The sequence below is a fragment of the Bufo gargarizans genome, chromosome 2 (genome assembly GCF_014858855.1).
Source record: "Bufo gargarizans isolate SCDJY-AF-19 chromosome 2, ASM1485885v1, whole genome shotgun sequence".
Lineage (NCBI taxonomy): Eukaryota > Metazoa > Chordata > Amphibia > Anura > Bufonidae > Bufo > Bufo gargarizans.
The window spans coordinates 460,660,494-460,685,722 of NC_058081.1; the positions used below are offsets into that span (position 1 = coordinate 460,660,494).

The 25,229-nt window shown below is 44.1% G+C and overlaps 2 protein-coding genes across 2 annotated transcripts; both read left to right on the forward strand.

The window, feature by feature from the left end:
• Positions 1-10,212: 10,212 nt before the first annotated feature.
• On the forward strand, positions 10,213-23,824 carry SLC35A4 (solute carrier family 35 member A4). Its single transcript, XM_044277826.1, has 3 exons — positions 10,213-10,273; positions 20,152-20,247; positions 23,146-23,824. Exons 1-3 carry the CDS (start codon positions 10,259-10,261, stop codon positions 23,341-23,343), a joined length of 309 nt encoding a protein of 102 aa, XP_044133761.1. The 5' UTR covers positions 10,213-10,258; the 3' UTR covers positions 23,344-23,824.
• Positions 23,825-23,882: 58 nt separating this feature from the next.
• Positions 23,883-25,024, forward strand: LOC122926448 (probable UDP-sugar transporter protein SLC35A4). The gene has a single exon (XM_044277825.1). The coding sequence runs from the start codon at positions 23,883-23,885 to the stop codon at positions 24,846-24,848; it is 966 nt and encodes a 321-aa protein (XP_044133760.1). The 3' UTR covers positions 24,849-25,024.
• The last annotated feature ends 205 nt before the right edge of the window (positions 25,025-25,229 follow it).

The window sequence follows — 25,229 nt, forward strand, 5'->3', positions numbered from 1 at the left end:
CCCATGTCACATTTCACCCCCTCAATGTCACATTTCTCTCCCTCTAGGCCTGAATGTCACATTTTCCCCCTCCATGTCAAATCCCCTATGTCACATCAGCCCTCCATGTCACATTTCTCCCCCTCCTTGTCACATTTCTCCCCATCCAAACCATGTCACATCACCCCCTTCGTGTCACATCATGATCACATCATTACCCCCTATTGTGTCACATTTCAGAACCCCCCCATGGCACATGACTCCCCCCCCCCCCCCCCCGGCTGGCCCTGGCCCCATCCCCATGTCACAAGTGATTTAAAAAATAAATAAAAGAAGGTTCATTTTTCCGCCCTCCCCCAGGGTGCGCCCTAAGGCAGCCGCTTGGTCTGCCTTATGGTAGCGCCGGCCCTGTCTATGGACATACCTCATCCGTCCCACTAAAATCTAGGATTATCCCGCCGACTCCAAGATGTTTGGGAGGTATGTATTTCTGACAGCTGGAGAAGGTTCCCATCACCCACAAATGATATTTTCTATCACTGTCACCATAAACCATAGTCTTCTATTAGTTTTACAAAGTTAAAGGGATTGTCCAGTTTCTGAGGTAAACCCGGACATACCCATATTTTCACCCAGGCAGCCCCCCTAATGTTCCAATACGCTCCGTGCCCTGCGCTAGATCGCCCAGGGCAAGAGCTCTTTTATTTACAATAACACACTGCCCAGCGGGAGCTTCCGCCAGACAGTGTGCTAGGGGTACCAGAGGGACGTTGAGATTTTCCTAACAGTCACCAAAACTTCTGAAAATGCCTTTGCCCTGCACGATTTAGCGCAGGGCAAAGGAGAGCATTGGAGCATGAACTGCTCCCCAGGGCTGGTGCATCCATATAGGCGAAATAGGCGTTCGCCTAGGGCCCAGGCCTGCTGGGGGCGCCCTGGTGGGCTCCCCCTGACTGGGGCTGCAGCCCTGGGCAAGCGGCTCTTGAGCCGACCCCAGCGCCGTTAAAGGGGGGCCAGGAGGTGGAGGTCCTTCTTAAATATGGCAGAGCAAGCATCTGCTTACCCTGATGGCAGGTGCCTGTTCTGCCAGTAAATTACCGGAGGAGAGGAGGCGGACGGCAAGGGAGGCTGTTCTAGCAGCTCCGCACTCCTCCCTCGTGCGCCCTCTGTGATGCCAGAATATGACGTCATTCCGGCTCCGGCATTCTAAACGGCGCGCTGGAGGACTGAGGAGCTGCACCACACTGGACCCCAGGGAGGTGAGTGTTTGATTGAGTGTCTGCCTGTGTATTTATGTCAGTGAGTGAGTGTATGTATGTATGTATGTATTTCTGTCAGTAAATGTATGTGTGTCTGTCATTGAGTGTCTGTGTGTGTATCTCAGTGAGTGAGTGTATCTCAGTGAGTGTGGATGTCTGTCGGTCAGTAAGTGTCTGTGTGTTTGTCAGTGAGTATGTGTATGTTTGTCAGTGAGTATATGTGTGTGTTTGTCTGCCAGTGAGTGAGTGTCTGTCAGTGAGTTTCTCTGTGTGTGTTTCAGTGGGTAGGTGTATGTCTGTCAGTGAGTGTATGTGTGTCTGTCAGTGAGTATGTCTGTCAGAGAGTTTCTGTGTACGTCATTCAGTGAGTGTCTGAGTGCGTGTCTATCTGTCAGTGAGTGTATGTGTGTCTGTCAGTGAGTATGTCTGTCAGTGAGTTTCTTTGTACGTCATTCAGTGAGTGTCTGAGTGCGTGTCTGTCTGTCAGTGTATGTCTGTCAGTGAGTGTATGTGTGTCTGTCAGTGAGTATGTCTGTCAGTGAGTTTCTGTGTACATCATTCAGTGAGTGTATGTGTGTCTGTCAGTGAGTTTCTGTGTACGTCATTCAGTGAGTGTCTGAGTGTGTGTCTGTCAGTGAGTGTCTGTCTGTCTGTCAGTGAGTTTCTGTGTACGTCATTCAGTGAGTGTCTGAGTGTGTGTCTGTCTGTCAGTGAGTGTATGTGTGTCTGTGCGAGAGTATGTCTGTCAGTGAGTTTCTGTGTACATCATTCAGTGAGTGTATGTGTCTGTCAGTGGAGTGTATGTGTGTCTGTCAGTGAGTGTATGTGTGTCTGTGCGTGAGTATGTCTGTCAGTGAGTTTCTGTGTACATCATTCAGTGAGTGTATGTGTCTGTCAGTGAGTATTATTTATTTACAATTGGTCACTAGGACCATAGATGTCCCTGATTGACACGTGTTACTAAGTCTAAAATTTAAACTTTTATTACTTGTCCTTAAAATGTTTCGAACACTACAATTAAAATAATCAGCTATGCTTGCTAGATACATTCATCATAGTGCCAATGACTCTGTTTACTAGGTGATCCCACTAGAGGGCGCTTGTAACTGTTAGCTGTTTGAGGCTCTGCTGCCTATTATTACGGTGCCCCAGTGCTATATTACTGCGCTCTGTTATTGTCACAGTGCGCTGTTTCAAACAGCAATCGCCCTCATGAGGTACACTTTCTCTCTTTGTATTAACAACAGATCATTTCCTAGCCATGCATACACTGGCTAAAACACGCTATCTGCCCCCCGACATGTTTCGCCAAACACTTGGCGTCTTCAGGGGTTTGGGCAGTGAAGTGTGTGTTGGGGGCGGATCCCGGTTTATGAAACCTCCCTATGGGCGTGGCGGTTCTGTTATCCAATGCGTGTCTCTGTTACTCTTAGTCAGACCGCTCAACCACTCTTCATGTATCTACCACTTATCGTTCCTTGATGTCTCCTCCTAGTGTCTCCCCAGCCAATGACCGTTCTCCTGCGCCAACTAGGTTGCGCTAATCCTTGATCTAAATTGCCGATCTTTTTTGACCAAATGCGCATGTCTGGGCACTTGGTCGCTGGCTGATGTCAATTCCATCTATATGCGCTCTTCCATTCTAGATGACGTCAAAACTATGCGCTGTCACCCATTGCGCATGTCATCTGACTTAGTCTCAATTCCGTCCGGTCATAGATCGCAATACGGCTGCTCAGGGTGATTATGCAGACACCTCAGATTTGTGAAGTACTTGTATTTATTTTTTCTCCTCTGTACATTTCAGGTCCAAAACACCTGTACAGATATCTCATTAGGTTCTAATCTTATGATCTTATTTTACCTACTAATAATGATGCATCTCAGTGTGCACTCCCCTCTCTTTCAATACATGCATATCCCTATCTATAAATTAATATTTTTATGTTTATTTTTATGTATATATTTTTCAATTTTTGATATTTTATTATTTTTTGTATTATTTTTATTACCCCTACATACGGTATATGTTGAAACCCGCTGGGTATACTTTTATTCTCCCTTCATCATCTGACACTACATACTCCCCTGTTCTTAATTTCTTCTCTGGGGCTTATCTGATATACAGTCTAATGTTATATCAGTATCTTATCTATACCTAATTGAACCCTTCTATCTATAATTTATTTATTATTGGACACTAACTGCCCTATATCAATATCTTTTTTGTCGTTTGTATTTTATAGGTTCTAATAGGATGTCACACATCCCAAGACTCTCCAGACTCTCACCACGTAAGTATTTGTTAGTGCATAACTGTGCGATTGGGCATGTGCTCATTTCTAAATCTTTTTAAATATATTTTTTAATGTATTTTATTTTAATTTTTATTTTTATTATTATCCATTGAATTATAATTTTATATTCTATATTTTGTGATTCATTACTGACATTATTTGTGTCTACTTATTCTATCTTTTTAAATTAATGCACTCTTTAATCATATTTATTTATTCATTTTCACACCTCTTAATCATAGTGAATAGCAGATTCTAAGTTATTTTAATCTGGTGTTGTTATGTCCATTATAATGTAGGGATTTTTATTTTTATCATACTTTTAGATTAGGGTTTATTGGTTATTATTCCTTTTACTCATTATATTTTATTATTATTTTTATTTTTATTTTAATATATATAGATCTTATTTTTTTATATATATATATTTTATATAGATCTTATTTTTTATGTAGATACGGATATATTTAGAGGGATCTTATATGAGATATATTGTTCTATGCCATCTACTCTCTATTTTTTGTACTCACATATATCTACTTGGTGGTACATCATGTCTATCAGAATCATATCCAGTATTCTGATCATTTTCTTGGTTTCCCAGGAGTCATCTTGTCCGTCCCATATTATGCGAATCATAAAGTTCTATACATTTCTTTATTTACATTAATATAAAATTGTTTTTTAGGAATCTTTCTCATAGGAATGAGGCATAAGTAAATCCCTCATTCAGGCCATATGGGGCCAGACTACCTAGCCGATATATCCATTTGGTTTCCACTTGTTGTAGTCTCTGGTCTAGGTTGCCCATTCTTGGGCCTAGTTTAAGTTTTTGTATTCCCCATACTTTCAAATTCTGAACATTGCCATTATGTATATAATGCATATGTCTGGAGAGAGGTGTATCGCCAGTAGTATTGATCATGCTGAGATGTTTTGAGATACGTCTTCTCAATTCTTGCATGGTTTTACCCACATAAATCTTCGGACAGTCACATTGAATGGCGTAGACCACTCCCATTGACTTACAGTTGATGTATTCTTTGATCTTATATTTTTTATTGTCACTAGGGTTTATAAATTCCTTCCTTGGTGACATCAGCCTGCAGAAACTACAGTCCCCACATGGATAGGACCCAACCGTTCTAAGCCAGGTGGGTTTTGTTTGTGTTTTGTCCTGAATGAAGTGACTATGCACTAGTTTTTCTTTTATATTCTGCCCTCTTCTATACGTAATGGCTGGTCTAGGGGTGATGATCTCTCTCAACTCGTCATCTGAGAGTAGTATAGGCCAATGACGTGTCAAGATCTTACGTATCTTTTCATGTTGTCCATCGTACGTGCCAATACACCGTATTATTTTGTCATCTGGTGTTGTTATTTGTCTATTTCCAAGAAGTAGATTCATTCTACAGCTTTTCTTCGCTCTGTTGTATGCGAAATGTAGAGTCTTTTTTGGATATCCTCTTGCCAAGAACTTGTCATAGAGGAGCCCACATTCTCTTTCAAAATCTTCAGTTGTCGAACAATTTCGTTTTGCCCTCAGATATTGTCCTATTGGGATTCCTTTTTTAAGGCTGGTTGGATGGTGACTTTCCCAATGTAGGAGGTTGTTTGTCGACGTGGGCTTCCTATAGATGGTAGTTTTAAGGCTACCATCTAGTTCCAGGGCTATGGTGAGATCTAGGAAGTTAATAGCTCTCTGATCTATCTCCGCAGTAAATTTAAGGCCTAGTAAATTATTATTAAGTTTATTGACAAACTCGTGAAATTGTATACTAGTGCTGTCCCACAAAATTATAATGTCGTCTATAAAACGACCCCAGTATAATATGTGATCTGTGAACTGTAAATTATCCTCTGTGAAAACTACCTGTTCTTCCCACCACCCTAAAAATAAATTTGCGAAGCTCGGGGCACAAATAGTCCCCATAGCTGTCCCAATTATCTGTAAATAATACTTCCCATTAAAAGTGAAATAATTGTGTGTCAACAAAAAATTCAATAGTGATAAAACAAACTCATTGTGCTCTTGATATTGTATCCCTTTTTTGTTTAAATAATGTCTGATTGCTGCTAGGCCAAGATCATGTTGGATGCTGGTATATAGAGCTTCAACATCCAGACTCGCTATATGTGTGGTCTGGCTGACCTGAATGCCCTGAAGTTTCATCAGCGTGTCCTTGGTATCTTTAAGATACGAGGATAAACTAGACACAAATGGTGATATAATTTGGTCTACATAGCTGCTAATCCCCTCACATAGGCTCTGATTACCTGATACTATTGGCCTCCCTGGGATAGGATCACGTTTTTTGTGCACCTTGGGGATAGCGTAAAAAGTAGCTATTGTTGGATGAGGGTTATAGAGGACTCTCATCTCCTCCTTGGTGATGAGACCCCTTCCCTTTGCCTCATCCAAAATAGCTTTTAGATCGTGTTTGAACCTCTCTGTAGGATTTTCTCCTAATAATCGGTATGTGTTATTGTCATTTAGGAGGGTCATCACCATACTTACATAGTATTCCTTACCCAGGAGCACTATGTTCCCTCCTTTATCCGAGGGCTTTATCTCCACGTTGTCATTTTTTATCAGGCTATCCAGGGCTTCTTTCTCCTGTGGAGTTAGGTTAGATCCCAGGGAGCTTTTACTAGTCTTGATTTTTTGAAGATCCTTTGTGACCAAGTCTACAAACGACTCTATTTTCCCATATTTCGTAAATGGCGGAGTAAACCTTGATTGTGGAGTTAATGTACTATGGGGTGCCCTGAGTGGCACTATTTCTCCCTGATGTTCCCTCTGAAGATCTTCTAAGATTTGTACCGCTTCTGCTTCTTTAGCACTTTGTTTTGTTGGGTCTCTTTCCAAATTTTCTAATGACTCTGTTTACTAGGTGATCCCACTAGAGGGCGCTTGTAACTGTTAGCTGTTTGAGGCTCTGCTGCCTATTATTACAGTGCCCCAGTGCTATATTACTGCGCTCTGTTATTGTCACAGTGCGCTGTTTCAAACAGCAATCGCCCTCATGAGGTACACTTTCTCTCTTTGTATTAACAACAGATCATTTCCTAGCCATGCATACACTGGCTAAAACACGCTATCTGCCCCCCGACATGTTTCGCCAAACACTTGGCGTCTTCAGGGGTTTGGGCAGTGAAGTGTGTGTTGGGGGCGGATCCCGGTTTATGAAACCTCCCTATGGGCGTGGCGGTTCTGTTATCCAATGCGTGTCTCTGTTACTCTTAGTCAGACCGCTCAACCACTCTTCATGTATCTACCACTTATCGTTCCTTGATGTCTCCTCCTAGTGTCTCCCCAGCCAATGACCGTTCTCCTGCGCCAACTAGGTTGCGCTAATCCTTGATCTAAATTGCCGATCTTTTTTGACCAAATACGCATGTCTGGGCACTTGGTCGCTGGCTGATGTCAATTCCATCTATATGCGCTCTTCCATTTTAGATGACGTCAAAACTATGCGCTGTCACCCATTGCGCATGTCATCTGACTTAGTCTCAATTCCGTCCGGTCATAGATCGCAATACGGCTGCTCAGGGTGATTATGCAGACACCTCAGATTTGTGAAGTACTTGTATTTATTTTTTCTCCTCTGTACATTTCAGGTCCAAAACACCTGTACAGATATCTCATTAGGTTCTAATCTTATGATCTTATTTTACCTACTAATAATGATGCATCTCAGTGTGCACTCCCCTCTCTTTCAATACATGCATATCCCTATCTATAAATTAATATTTTTATGTTTATTTTTATGTATATATTTTTCAATTTTTGATATTTTATTATTTTTTGTATTATTTTTATTACCCCTACATACGGTATATGTTGAAACCCGCTGGGTATACTTTTATTCTCCCTTCATCATCTGACACTACATACTCCCCTGTTCTTAATTTCTTCTCTGGGGCTTATCTGATATACAGTCTAATGTTATATCAGTATCTTATCTATACCTAATTGAACCCTTCTATCTATAATTTATTTATTATTGGACACTAACTGCCCTATATCAATATCTTTTTTGTCGTTTGTATTTTATAGGTTCTAATACTCCGCCATTTACGAAATATGGGAAAATAGAGTCGTTTGTAGACTTGGTCACAAAGGATCTTCAAAAAATCAAGACTAGTAAAAGCTCCCTGGGATCTAACCTAACTCCACAGGAGAAAGAAGCCCTGGATAGCCTGATAAAAAATGACAACGTGGAGATAAAGCCCTCGGATAAAGGAGGGAACATAGTGCTCCTGGGTAAGGAATACTATGTAAGTATGGTGATGACCCTCCTAAATGACAATAACACATACCGATTATTAGGAGAAAATCCTACAGAGAGGTTCAAACACGATCTAAAAGCTATTTTGGATGAGGCAAAGGGAAGGGGTCTCATCACCAAGGAGGAGATGAGAGTCCTCTATAACCCTCATCCAACAATAGCTACTTTTTACGCTATCCCCAAGGTGCACAAAAAACGTGATCCTATCCCAGGGAGGCCAATAGTATCAGGTAATCAGAGCCTATGTGAGGGGATTAGCAGCTATGTAGACCAAATTATATCACCATTTGTGTCTAGTTTATCCTCGTATCTTAAAGATACCAAGGACACGCTGATGAACATCAAGGAACGATAAGTGGTAGATACATGAAGAGTGGTTGAGCGGTCTGACTAAGAGTAACAGAGACACGCATTGGATAACAGAACCGCCACGCCCATAGGGAGGTTTCATAAACCGGGATCCGCCCCCAACACACACTTCACTGCCCAAACCCCTGAAGACGCCAAGTGTTTGGCGAAACATGTCGGGGGGCAGATAGCGTGTTTTAGCCAGTGTATGCATGGCTAGGAAATGATCTGTTGTTAATACAAAGAGAGAAAGTGTACCTCATGAGGGCGATTGCTGTTTGAAACAGCGCACTGTGACAATAACAGAGCGCAGTAATATAGCACTGGGGCACCGTAATAATAGGCAGCAGAGCCTCAAACAGCTAACAGTTACAAGCGCCCTCTAGTGGGATCACCTAGTAAACAGAGTCATTGGCACTATGATGAATGTATCTAGCAAGCATAGCTGATTATTTTAATTGTAGTGTTCGAAACATTTTAAGGACAAGTAATAAAAGTTTAAATTTTAGACTTAGTAACACGTGTCAATCAGGGACATCTATGGTCCTAGTGACCAATTGTAAATAAATAATTGTATAGTCCCAACACGTGTTAGGGAGAGATATGTCAGTGAGTATGTCTGTCAGTGAGTCTCCGTGTACGTCATTCAGTTAGGGCTCATGCACACGACAATATTTTGCGTTCAGTATACTGGACGTTTTTTTAGCTCAGTATACGGAACATATACTGAACCATTCATTTCAATGGTTCAGCAAAAAATACTGAAGTGTCTCAGTGTGCATTCCGTTTCAGTATTTCAGTATTTCCGTGCCGTGAAAAGATAGAACATGTCCTATTCTTGTCCGCAAATCACGGTGCTTGGCTCCATTCAAGTCAATGGGTCCGCAAAAAAAACGGAACACATACGGAAATGCATCCGTATGTCCTCCGTATCTGTTCCGTTTTTGCTGAACCATCTATTGAAAATGTTATGCTCAGCCCAATTTTTTCTATGTAATTACTGTATACTGTATATGGCATACGGAAAAACGGAACGGAATAACGGAAAGCAAACGGAAACAAACAACGGATCCGTAAAAAACGGACCGCAAAACACTGAAAAAGCAATACTGTCGTGTGCATGAGGCCTAAGTGTGTGTCTGTCTGTCAGTGAGTGTATGTGTGTCTGTGCGTATGTCTGTCAGTGAGTTTCTGTGTACATCATTCAGTGAGTGTATGTGTGTCTGTCAGTGAGTGTATGTGTGTCTGTGCGTATGTCTGTCAGTGAGTTTGTGTACATCATTCAGTGAGTGTATGTGTGTCTGTCAGTGAGTTTCTGTGTACATCATTCAGTGAATGTCTGAGTGCGTGTCTGTCTGTCTGTGTGTGTCTATCAGTGAGTGAGTGACATGAGGGGGCGGCAAAATGGATCTTTGCCTAGGGCGGCAAAAATCCTTGCACTGGCCCATGCTCAAGTATGACAAACCAGGGCAAACTGGGCTCCTGCATAGGGCTGCACGGTTCAGGGGCAGCAGTGACACAGGTGGAGGGGATATATTTCCTTGTTTTGTGGTTATTTGCTTCTCCACACAAGATCATTCATTGCACCTGTTCCCATGATGCTTTGTGTCATTTTTGGCTGCATTTTATACTAAAAACAATGAGAAAGTTTTATTTTATTAGAATTACAGTAAACTGAAAAATAACATCCCATGTCAGGACACGCCCTTTTTACCCTTGGGGGCATTTGTTTGCTACCTACAGCAGCACCATGTGAATCTGAATGCAGAGATCCATCTCATGGGCTTGCAGCCCCGGGGATTTTGTTTTGACATCATTTAACTCTTTATTTACCAGCACTGACTATATGGCTTAATACCCTGTCTGTATAGAGAGCGATCCCTGTGAGCCAAAAGCCTCCACTCCCTCACCGTACACGACACAGCACGTGGCAGTCTGGCAGAGCCTTCCCGAGTCACGTGTTATAGCCCGCAGGAAAAGCAAACGATCGCAGCGTTATGGATCACAACACGTGTAGGAAATCCCAGAGAGTATCGATTCGCGAGCAGTGTGACCGTCAGTGCGCCTGCGCTGGCCGGACAAGATGGCGGATGACAAGGTGAGTGCTGGAAGAGCGGCATGAGTGCAGAGGAGCTCAATATAATCGGCGTTCTCCTGCCTCCCCCCGGTATTTGGGCTTAGTCTTGCTTGTGATGGCTGAAGATATTGGCTAGTGGGGCTGATGCGTTAGTTAGGAGACTTTCTGATACTTTGCACGCATGACTTCCTATACCGGGCACTGTACAGATTAGCCCCCTGTGCGGTTTATGATCCAAGGTCAAGCATGTGTGCGCCTTCCTGCAGAGGGAGGTCACTGGTTCCTGGGTCATTTCAGGAGAAAATGGCGTCTTGTGGTTGTGACTAGTGAAGGTCCTCCACACTTTTCAGTCCAGTAGGTGGTGATGAACAGTGGCTGGTACCGCAGATGGATGGCACAGATTTCTGTTACTCAGAAAGTGACTCTAATTGTCATCTGGCCACCGGATGATTACCTGATGGCCACGACCATCACCTATCTGCATTGTGAGATCTGTCGGAGGAACAGCCTGCCGGATATCACCGTAACCGCCGGATTGTGCAGCGCACCGCAGGATCCTTGTTGACTATAGTGGGATCTGGCCATGTTCTGGTAGAAATGCTTGCTTTTGGCCAGACAAAAATTTGCGCACACACAACTTTTTGTCCATCTGGGAATTGGTTGAATCCCATTGTAGTCCATGGGGATCTGGTGGTTCGCAGGATTATCCAGCTACGCCATGTCCGGAGAACTCCGGCGGTCTGGTCCTCTGCCGGTTTTCACAAAGCAGATGTGAAGGTTGAGTCACTGCCAGCTAGGGCTGAAACGATTATTCGAATAACTCGATTAAATCGAGTCAAAAAATTCATCGATGCAGTTTCCCTGCATCGAGGAATCGTTCAGATCACGTGATCACGGAGCGGGAGTGAAATTAAGCGTCTCACTCACCGCTCCGTGTCCTCCGGAGCCAGAGAGGCAGGACTGAGCGGCCGGCACAGAGGAGGAGGAAGGAGGAGGAGGGAGTCTCTCCCTCCCCACTGTGCGCGGCTGCCGCTGAAGACCAAGTAGGAGGAGGAGGGGAGGGACTGTGGTGGAGGGGAGGGGAGGGACTGTGGCCACTGCACTACCAATGATTGTGCCGGCCATATCCCACAGGGTCCCCCTCCTCCCCCCCATCATTGGTGGCAGTGTCAGTTCCGATCGGAGCCCCAGCAGTGTAATGCTGGGGCTCCGATCGGTTACCATGGGAGCCAGGACGCTGCTTAAGTCCTGGCTGCCATGGTATGTTAGTCAGCAGAGAGCAGCGCGTTATACTCACATGCGCTGTGGCCGGCGGTCGCTCCTTCTTCTGTCTGTGCGGCGGATTGCTAATGCTTACAGCATTAGCAATGCGCCGCACAGACCTATGAGAAGGAGCGACCGCCGGCCACAGCGCACGTGAGTATAATGCGCTGCTCTCTGCTCACTACTAACATACCATGGCAGCCAGGACTTAAGCAGCGTCCTGGCTCCCATGGTAACCGATCGGAGCCCCAGCATTACACTGCTGGGGCTCCGATCGGAACTGCCACTGCCACCAATGATGGGGGGGAGGAGGGGGACCCTGTGGCCACTGCCACCAATGATTAATACTGGGGAGGGAGGGAGGGAGGGGGGGTTGCGTTACCAGAGGGGGCATATCAGAGGCTGGGAGGCAGATCAGAGGCTGGGGGGAGGGAGGGGAGGCAGATCAGGAGGGGGGGGCAGATCAGAGGCTGGGGGGCAGATCAGAGGCTGGGGGGCAGATCAGAGGCTGGGGGGAGGGGGGAGGCAGATCAGAGGCTGGGGGGAGGGGGGAGGCAGATCAGAGGCTGGGGGGGAGGCAGATCAGAGGCTGGGGGGGAGGCAGATCAGAGGCTGGGGGGGAGGCAGATCAGAGGCTGGGGGGGAGGCAGATCAGAGGCTGGGGTGGGAGGCAGATCAGAGGCTGGGGGGGAGGCAGATCAGAGGCTGGGGGGGAGGCAGATCAGAGGCTGGGGGGGGAGGCAGATCAGAGGCTGGGGGGGGAGGCAGATCAGAGGCTGGGGGGGAGGCAGATCAGAGGCTGGGGGGAGGCAGATCAGAGGCTGGGGGGGAGGCAGATCAGAGGCTGGGGGGGGAGGCAGATCAGAGGCTGGGGGGGGAGGCAGATCAGAGGCTGGGGGGGGAGGCAGATCAGAGGCTGGGGGGGAGGCAGATCAGAGGCTGGGGGGGAGGCAGATCAGAGGCTGGGGGGGAGGCAGATCAGAGGCTGGGGGGGGAGGCAGATCAGAGGCTGGGGGGGAGCCAGATCAGAGGCTGGGGGGGGGAGCCAGATCAGAGGCTGGGGGCAAGCAGATCAGAGGCTGGGGGAGGCAGATGGAGAGAGAGTGGTTAATGGAGGCTGCAAGCACCACCTTGGCATGTATAAAGTTATTGGTTTAGAGAGGGGTTAATGAAGGCACCTCCAAGGTGCTTTCATTAACCTCTTCAGACCAATAACTTTATACATGCCTAATGCCAAGGTGCTTCCATTAACCACTCCAAACCCAATGGGCATGTATAAAGTTATTGGTTTGGAGGGGTTAATGGAAGCACCTTGGCATTAGGCATGTATAAAGTTATTAACCCCTTCAAACCAATAACTTTATACATACCTAATTACGTACGTTATTTTAAGTAGCTTTTTCTTATTAGATTACTCGATGAATCGAGAAATATAATCGATAGAATACTCGATTACAAAAATATTCGTTTACTGCAGCCCTACTGCCAGCCATCAGGCTCTGTGGAAAATGTACTTTGTGCCTGTGCAATACACGGTCATATTACTCACTACACACTAGAAAAGCTGCATGTCCTGTTTTGCACCAAAATGTGCGACTTTACCCCCTTTTCTATGGGCCAGAATTATTAACCGTCTGCCCACCGGGAAGTTTCACTGTAAGTTCTATGGCCAATCCGCCCCTGACTGAATGCAATAACAGACAAAAGTGACTTAGGGGTACTTTCAGGCCCCCATAATAGTCAATGGGGACAGAGTGGCAGTCCGGGGGCACACGTGAACTAGCGGCAGGACGGATCCGACAGGCTGTTCACCCGCCGGACTCCCCTGCCGCTAGTGTGAAACTAGCATTAACTTGTGCGCAAAACCACCAGCTTTTCCCTGAACCGATCCTGACACAATCGTTATCACTGGTGTGAGAGAGGCTTTACAAACTGCTACGCACCATGCATAGCGTTGACTATTATGGGGATGGAGTTACGGCGGCGGCACAGCAGCGCACTGTGAGAGTCAGCTGGACTAAAAGTACTGAACTAGCGTCAGGATGGATCCGACAGGCTGTTCACCTGCCAGAACAGCCTGCCGGAGTCCCCTGCCACTAATGTGAAAGTACCCTGAGTCACTTTTGTCTGTTATTGCATTCAGTCAGGGGCGGATTGGCCATAGACCTTACAGGGAAATTTCCCGGTGGGCTGATGCCTAGGGGTCCACCCAAGCCCTCCTCACAGCTGCCAGTGGAAGTTTATGGGGATGTATTTTGTGCTGCTGGGGGCGGTATTTTGTGATGGACTATGGTATTTGGCTTCGTTAGGGTGGTATAATGTGCCACATTATGGTATTGCTCTATCACACCAGCCCTATTCACTTCTATGGACCCAGAGCTGCAGGAAAGACGGACTATATAGAACATGCTGTGATTTTTCCTGGTGGCATAGATGATCAGTGATAGGTAATGTCAGGAATCAGTCCGGGGGCCGTCTGTTCACTACACCCATCACGTCTGACCAGAATACCTGCTGGAGTGGAACCTTTGTGGTGGTTTTGGTGTCAGTTAAATGTATGAACTGGTGCAGAGGGGTAATATATTTGGCAGATGCACGGTGTGGGGTACACCGGGGGCTTCCTGACTCGGTGATGACGGTTTGGTGACTTTTTAAATGAGACTTAAAGGCGTTCTAATCAGAAATCTGGACCTACTTTTTTTTTTTTTCTTTTTTTTTTTTTTTTACTCCATTCCTAAAAATGGTAAGGCTCAGCAAAAATAAGCAGCGAATGTCACATGCAGGCGTCACTTGCATTATCTTCACATCACAGGCTTGATAAATGTCCCTCATCTATGTGTTCCCGTCTGTTTCTAGGAACAGATCGCTGATGATGGCGGTCTAACGGTAACGGCCCATTAGATCACATGGATTAGTGATGTGTATACATAGAGATGAGCAAATTGGTGTTCGTACTGTTTTCAGAGCATCATCTATGCCCCTGAATCCCCCTAAATTTAAGCCATGTGAGCATAGCCTAAGAGTGCACTCGCACGCTGCGGAACTTGCTGCTGAAATTTCTGCAACTGAAAATCATTTCTATTCCTGTGAAGTAATACAACTTGTTAATTCCAGGTTACCTCAAGTTAGGGCTGTTTATTGCAGATCCGCAAAACACGGATACCGGCCGTGTGTGTTCTGCATTTAGCGAAATGTTACATCCTGCCCTCTATAGAACTGTCCTATCCTTGTCCATAAAACGGACAAGAATAGGACTTGTTCTATTTTTTTTTTGCGGGGCCATGGAATGGACATACGGAAGCAGACAGCACATGTGTATCAGATAAGGACAAAAACCACAATGGGCACTCTTATAGCTGGACCACAAAGTTAGTCAAGCGACACTAATTTATTAGTAGCAATATATAAACAATAGTCACTATACATAAAAACTAAAAATTAGACTCTTGAAATGAATGATAAAAGTTAATAAAAATTATTAAAAATGTCAGTCCACTGATATAACGGATAGATAAAAGGCTGGAAGGTCTATATAGAAAATATATATAAAATGGAACCAAATTCTGCTCCGGCGGCCTATATATAGTCAGCTACAGCAGTGGCTGATACCGAGTATATCCCCACAAAATAAATGCAAACAGGAAAATATATTGCAGTATTGATAAAAGAAAGGAAAGTGAATACAATCAAAAGGTGCACCAATAGGTAGCATGTGCTGGTAAGAAAATGAATCAATAGTGACAATAAATTAGTGAGAGAAACAATCTTTCTACTGGTATTATCTAAAAGTAAGTAAATGAGTATGAGAAAAATATAAATATAACAGTGCTCAAATCATTGCGATATTCAATATCCGTGTAAGATCATAAAGTGTCTCTGGAGACTCGGCATTAGCAATAGGCAGTCCGTCTCACTGGTTAATAGTAACCTAGAGCTCAGTCGTTCTGCTATATTGTAGCAGCTTTCCTAGAGGACAATGTAATGTTCCTAGGAGTGAACTGGGTATCGCAGAGTTGTAGTCCAACAGATTTCAGCGGAGACCGTGCAGTAAGATAGTTCTGAGCTCTAGGTTACTATTAACCAGTGAGACGGACTGCCTATTGCTCATGCCGGATCTCCAGAGACACTTTATGCTCTTATACGGATATTGAATATCGCAATGATTTGAGCACTGTTATATTTATATTTTTCTCATACTCATTTACTTACTTTTAGATAATTCCAGTAGAAATATTGTTTCTCTCACTAATTTATTGTCACTATTGATTCATTTTCTAACCAGCACATGCTACTTATTGGTGCACCTTTTGATTGTATTCACTTTCTTTCAATACTGCAATATATTTTCCTGTTTGCATTTATTTTGTGGGGATATACTCGGTATCAGCCACTGCTGTAGCTGACTATATATAGGCCGCCGGAACAGATTTTAGTTCCATTTTATATATATTTTCTATATAGACCTTCCAGCCTCTTATCTATCAGTTATATCAGTGGACTGACATTTTTAATAACTTTTATTAACTTTTATCATTCATTTCAAGAGTCTAATTTTTATGTATAGTGACTATTGTTTATATATTGCTACTAATAAATTAGTGTCGCTTGACTAACTTTTGTGGTCCAGCTATAAGAGTGCCCGTTCTTTCTATATCACAATTGTTCTTTTGGTGGTCGGGGTACGACATCTGATTGGTGCACCTTGCCGTCTTTTCTTCTATTTACCAAAAACCACATTGCCCTTATAGTCATGTAATATCTGTCTTGGCGAATTAATCGGGTTGTGGCAGGTAGAAACCGGCAGGGGATTGGTATTTTTTAATTTTTTAAAGCGATTCTGTCCCTTTTTTTTGTTTCGTATATAGATATTTTTCCCGGGAGGAAAACCCCTTTAACTCCGTATGAGAAGAGCGAGCTGGTAACACAGCTGGCTGCCGGCGAGCGTGGAGCTGGACTCTTAATCAGATCTCCTCGAATGATGTCACGTAGCACAATTTGATTTCGCCATCTGCTTTGCTTTTTTTTTGTATTTTCAGAGAGATAAAACCTAAGCTGGCTGATAGGGATTTATTAATCTGCTGTAAGTGTACCCACTTTACTACCGCCTGCAACCACCAATCCAGGCCTAAGAGGTCTCCGATACCGTGGTGGCTCTGACAGCAGAAACGCCTGTATTGCTTCAAAGCGCTCACTTACCAGACGCACTTTTTATGGCAGAGCAGGACAGAATGAGCCATTTGTAGCTATACAGTGATCCCTTCCCCATATACTGTCATTCTTGAGATTTGTCAGCAGTCATTAGCAGTCCATGCCTTGTATGTCAGAGTACAGGCTACCACTTGCAGAATAAATAACGTCCACCTCCCGTTACCTCTTCCGCCAGGGTCCTGTTTCACCCGTCATAGTAAGGGCACATGCACACACGTATTTTCTTCCTGTGTCCATTCCGTGTTGTGTTTTTTTTTTTTTTGTTTTGTTTTTGCGACCGTATGCGGAACCATTAATTTCAATGGGTCCACAAAACAATGGAAGTTACTCTGTGTGCATTCTGTTTCGGTAAGTCCATTCCGCAAAAAAAAGGAAGATGTCCTATTATTGTCCGCATTACAGACAAGAACAGTGCTGTTCTATTAGGGGCCCGCTGATCCATTCCGCAAAATACGGAATGCACGTGGACGTCATCCGTATTTTTTGCAGACCACATAATACATACGGTTGTGTGCATGAGCCCTAAACCTGTAGGGAACAAGTGCCGATCCAGCGCAGAGTGGTAACACAAAAGGGTGGTCTTTTTTTAGCTGGATTTTTTATTCTCCCACACTCTGCGCTGGGTTTTCTTTCAGTTTCAGTTCTTGCATCACCGTGACCCTTATAATGGAGGTATCGTTGGAAACTGCTCTGTGCTGCCTGATATGCTCCTCTTTTCACCAGAAAGAAGAATTCCGTATTTGTGCAGGTCACATTTGTTTTGTCTTGTAGCCTCAGACCTACTGTATTAGACCTCTTACAGCAGGTTTGGAGCTTCCACGATTGAAATCCTGCGGTGACCTGAAGAAGTCCTAATCTTTTAGCATTTATTATAGAAATACGTATCTGCACCATTCTAGTTTCCTAGAAGCGGAATCTCACTGTATCAGATGTGATTTGTGATAGGTCAGTTCTGCTTATTGCTTTTTGTATATTTCTGTACAATTGATGCAATTACACGTGTACGTTAGTGGCTTGCAGTAGCTGCAGCCCCCAAAATAATGGTAACTCCTGAGCACTACCCGCGGCTAGCTAATGCACAGATAGGAGCACCCTAAGGGGGGTATATGGGGCCTGATCAGTAGTGAACTAAAGATAGGAAGCAGCATGGCATAATATGAAGTCTGGTTAGTTAATTTTGGCTTAAAGGGACTTGAGAGAATCCCTGCTCAGAAAAGGCTGCACTTTACAATCTGCGGTATTTTAGAGAAAACATAAATGAACTGGGAAACCTCGACTATCCTCCTCTTATTCTACTGATTCTCAGTATTGCCTGAATTTCTGACCTCTCCCTTTCAGTGGGCTCCCGCCAACCAGTGGACGTATTGTAACTTGCCTGTTGTATCCAATGCTATATTGACATGCAGGCTCATGTTCTTCTGCGTCCACTACAGTTTCAGATTTCTCTTCCTTTTATTGTTCCCTTTCTTCTTATTTTTTGTTAATTTAAATCCAAATGAATACCTTTTTGAAATATAAAATTACCTGGAAGTGGGGAGAAGGGTCCTGGAGATGGCTCCCCATTGGTTTCTTCCTGCATGACTAGACTGACAGGTCTCCCTATACACAGAGACCTGTGAGGCTGGCCAAGGAGAAGCCAACAGAGGTCTGTTCTTGCTAACCCTGAATATTCAACTATGATTTTTCTGAAAAGCCTGTGCGTATTCTTCACGAGAAGTCACAGTAACGCCTGTACGGGTGTCATAGACCCATGTTTAGGCTATTTTACTCCCTGAAAAGTCTACGGTGTCCCAATTGGTCTTAGACTTTTCCCTGTAGGGATGAGATAATTGACTTCAGATGAAACATCCGAAGTCGATTTGCATAGAATTTCGTTCTAATACTGTACGGAGCAGGACCTCCGTACAGTACTAGAATGTATTTGCTCTGATGAGCCGGAGTTATTGATTCACTTATCCCTATTTCCTTGCTTTTCATTAGCGCAGGGCGCACTGTGAATGGCACATGCAGCATAGCGATGTGCACTGTGCTACAGCCATCACACGGATTTATGTAGTGCAGTGTGGGGTGCCTGTAGACAAAAAAAAGGTATACGTTAATGGATGCCTCAGAGAGATGCCATACTGTGGCATCCATCACAATGGAGTTCCATTGTCGAAAAAACATATGTTAACGTATAAGTTTAATTTATTTTTTGTGTTTTTCAGTACCACGTTTTTTTTATATCCTGCAAAGTCAAGCAAAAAAAAAAATATAATTACTTTTTTGTACAATCGAACTTTATAGTGACGGATGCCACAGTATGGTATCTATTGTAGTCATCCATTAACGTGTATGCTAATATTATGGCGAAAACATGATGTGCACCAACCCTAACTGACAGGGACAGAGCTGAACAGACTCCAATGACTATGGTGAAATCTGTTCATTTTCTTTTTAGGATCCTGTCTCTTTACCGGACAAAAAAGTCCTTCAAGAGACACTTTTTTTTTTTTGTCCGTTTTTTTTTGGACAAAATATGCAACAGAGGCCTCCAACGCAGACCTGAACTGTGTAGGCCTACGTATTTTGTGTTTGTATTACTGCAACTTTCGTACTCCTCCTTGGCTCAAAAATGGTAAGAGGAGTATTTTTAATCTTCTGGAAAAAAATGTAGTGTGACCTGTGAATGTCCCTGTAGTTTGAGCAGCACGAATCTCCTGGAAAATTCCCTTAAAGTAGTTAGCCTAAAACTACATTGGGAGCCTGCTGCCAAGGTGCACACTGTTTTCATAGATTTGAGATATTGAGCCAGAATTCTGGTGCACTGGTCTTAGTAAAGCTTCCTAGATATTCTCCTGCTATCCACACGTTCCTGTCCAGTTACTGTCAGTTATAATAACAGCTTAAAGAACCATTAAACCTAGAAATGAGAAGTATAGTTGCTCCCATGATCCTGGCGCACACAGTCCGTTAGAAATCCTGCAGAGAATTCAGGTGTTGGTGTCCAACTGAACTGCTCCATTTTTGGCTGGAGACAGAATGAGATTGGGGCTTAGCTAATGTGGTGGTTTTGTCCTACTGCCGACAGGACCCAGCAGGGAGGCTCCTGCTCCAACCACTAGTTTCACATCTAGTGACAGGACAATGAGCTTCTGGGACAGATTTCTTGTCTCAAGTTTAAATGAAATATGAGAATAATAGGACCAAGGAAATGATAAATGGAGGAATTGCCTAACTTTATTATTTCTGTGTTCCTTATAAAGCGGAGGGGGCTTTCTGTGAACGGATACTGGTAGGCTAGGGAATTGCATTAGTGAGTTGTGCAAGTGAAACAACTTATTCATTGATCTGAAGGATGTTCTTACGGCAGAAAGATTCTGGGAATTCACACTAACCTTACTAGAACTTCTTTTTTGGATTCAAGTATATCCTTGTGTTTCTTCTAGGGCTCCCCAGGTCTTAAGGACCTAGCCTTTCTGAAAGGTCAGCTAGAAGGCCTGCAGCGTAAACTGGAGACAGAAGTACAGGCTGGAGTGTCTCAGGTAAGATAAAAAAAAAATTCCACAGCAAAGTATTCTCACATTGAATGATTGCGTTAATGTTCTGGAAGCTCCACCAGCTCTGGAAGAAGAGGTTACAATAATGCCCGTACAAGCGTCGTAGGCGCCTGTTCAGGCCATTTTACTCCCTGGTGCCAATACGCCTTAGATTTTTCCTGCCATTCATCAGCACAGGGAGCAATGTGAACGGCTCAGGCAGAGCACCGATGTTGCCTGTGTCTGCAATAGCCAATAACAAAGCTCCTTACAGTAAGAAGTTTTGTCATTGGTGGGTCTAGGCGGGCTCTGAAGTGAGGAGGTAGGCACGCAGTTTTCAGTAGCGGGGTAAGCGGCCTTGCTATAGTCACACTTAGTAGGGGTCTCAGTGCTGGGGGGTTTGCAGGCAGTGGTGGCAGAGCACTCAAAAAATAATATTTAAAAAATATATAGATGGCACCATGCAACCACCCCAGGAGGTGTACAGAGTGGTATTAGGGTATGGCCACATGGAGCGGCCTTGATACGGTTGTTCTGCCGTCCAATACCATGCAGCCAATTAGCCCCCAGCTTTCTTACAGTTAACTAATGAAGACCGCACTACATGATTGGGTCTAGCTTTCTAGCTGACCTGGCCGCGCGGCCATTAACAATAAAGTCCGATTATGCAGTGCGGTCTGGAGTGAATGCACCGCCGGCTATTATAGCCAAGTGATAAAGTACAGTCCAATATAGTGGGTCTTCCCTCTATTTTATCACTTGACTGTAATAGCCTACTGTGCGTTCGCGCCAAACCCCTAGGGGCTTATTAACCCTATCCTGGAGGGAGGGGAGCAATGTTGTTTACATAACAATGTTGGAGAAGCTGACAGGAGGGTGTGTTCACACCGCCACTATTTATTTCTGTTCTGCTTTGTTAGATGAGCAGAACAAAAATAACGGAAGTGCTGGATCGGGCACCTAACTGACAAGAATGGAGCTGAGCAGACTCCACTGACCATAATGAGGCCCGTTGAGTTTACGTTCAGGATCTTGTCTTTTTAACAGGCAAAAAAATCCTACATGCGAGGCTTTTTGTCTGGTCTTTTTGACAGAATCTGTGACAAACTCTCTGAACTGAGCCTCAAACACAGATGTGAATAATTGTAGGCCTACTTATTATGTAGTTGTATTACCTAAACTTTTGTACTCCACCTCCGCTAAAAATACTCCTCAGAAATGGTCAGAGGAGTATTTTTACTCTTCCGGAAAAAACGTAGTGCAAACTTTTGGAGAAGTACAAACAGCACAAAGGAAAACTGCCAAAAAATGCCAGATACAAGTGATATAATGACCAGAAATGGCTTTGTTCCCCATGTACACACTGTACTTCTGATAAATGCAAGGTTTGTTGTAAGGTTAAAAGGGGGATAACTATGAGATTGGTGGGGATCCTACCTCTAGGAACCCCACTGATCCCGAGAATGGGTTACCCAGTACCCCTGGAAAGGAACAGAGCGGCTGCGTACATGCAGACCAGCTGCTCTATTTATTTCGGGGATGCCCCACTGGGTACAGGGCCCTAGTGATTGGTAGAGGTCTTTGCAGTGGAACCCGCACAATCTAATAGTTATTCCTATTAGGGCATAACATTGGAATATTCCTTTAAGTTGCATCTACCCTAAACGTGAAAGGGTCCATGCTGCAGACAGCTGATGTGCCCCTGTTCAGGGATGACAGTAAACTGGACCCAACATTAGCCGCATGGTGATTCTCAGGATTGGTGGGGTGAGACCACCACTGATTATAAAGTGATCACTTTATAAGATGGGAGTAATCCTTACTGCTTGGTCAGGTTATACAGCACTGTATGCAGGGGTGGGAAAGAATGCTGCAAAGGAAGGATCCTTCCTAAACCATTGCATTCCTTAAACTGTGTGTAAGTGAACCTAGAAGAATGGATGCTGGTATGAAAGTAAAGATACTGATTGGATTTAGATTTCTCTCTTGTCCGTCCTCTTACCATAAACTATTCAGGTGCATTTAGACACACCAATAATTGGCCAGACGACGGACCGTTCCCGATCATCTGGTCTTCTAAAGGAGTAGCGGATCAGGAGTGAAAAGCTCGTTCATCGGGTGGTCCTGTCACTCGTGCAGGCACCACCGATCATAATTTATGTGCAGCAGAATGTGTGGTCTAAACGGTGATCTGCAGCTCAGAAGCCATGATTCTGTATGAGGATGATGGATCGCTATAGCCATCCTCCGGCTTCATACAGTGAAGGAGATCGCTGCATCTAAATGTACTGTCTCCTTCACTGAGCAAGCAGCCAACGTTCAGGAAGGAACACTTCCTTTCCCACAACCGGCTGCTCAGTCGCCCCTTGTATATCCAGCTTTACTCTTCCATTCTAAAGGGCCCTTTACACGGGCCGATAATCGCATAGATCATTGTTAACGATGATCTGGTGGGGTACATCTACCGCCGATTACCCGATGAGCAAGCAAAATGCTTGTTTATCAGGTAATTGGATCAATTGTGTGAACACAAAAATCCTTGCTTCCCGACAGCAGATTGTGCTGAGCAAACATGATCTGCTGCCAGGAAACAATGAGTCTAGGGAAGAGCGATCGCATTAGCGATCGCTCCTCTGCTAGCGATCAGCAGATTGTCTGGAAGGAAGCGATCTGCTGTAATATCGTCAGAACTTTACTGCGCAGCATTTTTTCCACGGTGCTGTACATAGGCAGCTCTAATCTGCCATTCACCTTCTGCTTTTATGATTCGTAATGTTGTTCACGGATGGCACGCCTCAGGAATTGGACCAGTATGAATATTTCATTATTGATCAGTCCAGCTTCATTGAGTGTGTGTTGTCTGAAATGATCTTTAGTTAAAATTGTTGTCTTTGTCTTTTCTAGGACGGCAGTCTTCTGAGCTCTCCGTTTCTCAAGGGATTCCTAGCTGGCTATATTGTTTCCAAACTCAGGGCTTCTGCGTTCCTTGGCTTTGTGGTAGGAGCTTGCACAGGAATTTATGCTGCCCAAGCCTATGCAGTACCCAATGTTGAGAAGACGATCAAGGACTACCTAGGTTCCTTAAAGAAAGGGCCGGATTAGACTGGAAAGAAAGTGCTGACACTCCATTAACCGCTCCCTCGATGCTTTAAGTGCTTTATTGGAACTATGCTGGGTACTTGATATCTCATACTGCAGTGTGTGCAGTTGTCTCCCCTGAATCGGCAGTAGGTGGTAGGGGTTAGCTCAGCAGGCAGAAGATGCTGCTAAGTGCTTTCTTTCATCTTACATGTCTATATTTAATACAAAGTGTGTTTTGGATGAAATGTTACAGAGCCGTAGCAAAAAGGCAGCGCAAACCATTGAATGGCAGCCATTGAAATAATCCGGGATATAACTCTGCAGCATCTGCACCAGAACACTCGTTCTTTCTCGGTCAGATTCCACATATATATCATATAAATGGCTTTCATTCAGTACCTGACATGTATTCTTTGCATATAAGGCTTTATTTCTGTAATTTCTGTATCTTTTTGCACAGACACATTTTAATTTGTATATAATAAATGAAATGAGATGATGATTATAGAAACCTCTTCATAACTAACTGCCTTTTATATAGTACTGCCGATACATCGGGGATGTTGGTTGTGAACATGGGACCAGAAGAATCCTTCCATTCCTCCACCAGTAAGATGCTCAGGGGTGCACTATGGGCACTGATGCTAGGGGTATCAGTGGTCATTTATGGCTCCCATGCTCCTCTGATATCTTTGTGCAGAATTGATGGACGAATCCCCTTCAGTTCCTCTTCTGTTGTCCTCCTCATTGAATTTTTCAAGTTGATGATGTCGGTGGTGATGCTTCTGCTCTGGGATTGGAGAACTGTGCAGCTACAAGTCTCGTGGCGACTGGCCATTCCTTATGCTTTGCCTGCTATCCTGTATGGTGCCAATAACAATTTAGTGGTTCACATGCAGCACTTTATGGACCCAAGCAGCTTCCAAGTATTGAGTAACTTGAAGATTGTCAGCACTGCTGTAATGTACAGCATCTTCTTACGCCAGAATCTCTCCATCCGAAAGTGGCTTGCCTTGTCCTTATTGACAGTGGCTGGTGTATTTTATAGCTATGGTGGCATTCAGGATCTCGAGGAACAATCTGCTGTAACACATCTTTATATCAGTCTGCAAGGCCTCCTCCTGATGGTGATCTACTGCTTGATTTCTGGACTGTCTGCAGTTTATACTGAGGCGACGCTTAAGACTCAGAAAATCCCACTGAACCTCCAGAACATTTACTTGTATTCTTTTGGTATCATTGTCAACTTCCTGGTCCATTTGACAGGAAGTCACAGCAGTGGTTTTCTGGATGGGTTCTCCACTTGGGTTTTAGTTATCATTATAAGCCAAGGACTCAATGGCTTGATAATGTCTGCCGTAATGAAACACAGCAGTAACCTCACCAGACTGTTCATCATTTCCTTCTCCATGCTTGTAAATGGACTTTTGTCATACTTGCTGTTCCAGCTCCAGCTGACGTTCCTTTTCATTTTTGCAGTTCTTCTCATTGGCTTAGCTGTCTATTTGTTCTATGGCATCAAATGAATGTGTCATTTTATCATAAATTTGGCATTTACCTTTGAATTATCACTTACTCTTAGGCCTCATTCAAACATCAATGACCTCATCGCAGATCTTACTGTGACCAAAGGTCTAGTGATCTAAACTTACACATCAATGCACCCACAGTATGGACATCTGAATAAAGCCTTATTCTGCTTGCATGTTGTTCATTATCGGGCCCATAACAAATATCTTCCCAGAATTTTATGGATACAGTGTGGCTGCCGTGCAGCGTGAGTTGCATGGCCATATAACTGTGATGTAGTTCCACATTGGTCAAAGCGAGGAGTGGATCCCAATGGAAGAAACAATATGCCTAAGTTATACTCCTGCTCTTTGTTATTTCAACTCCAGCCTGAATGG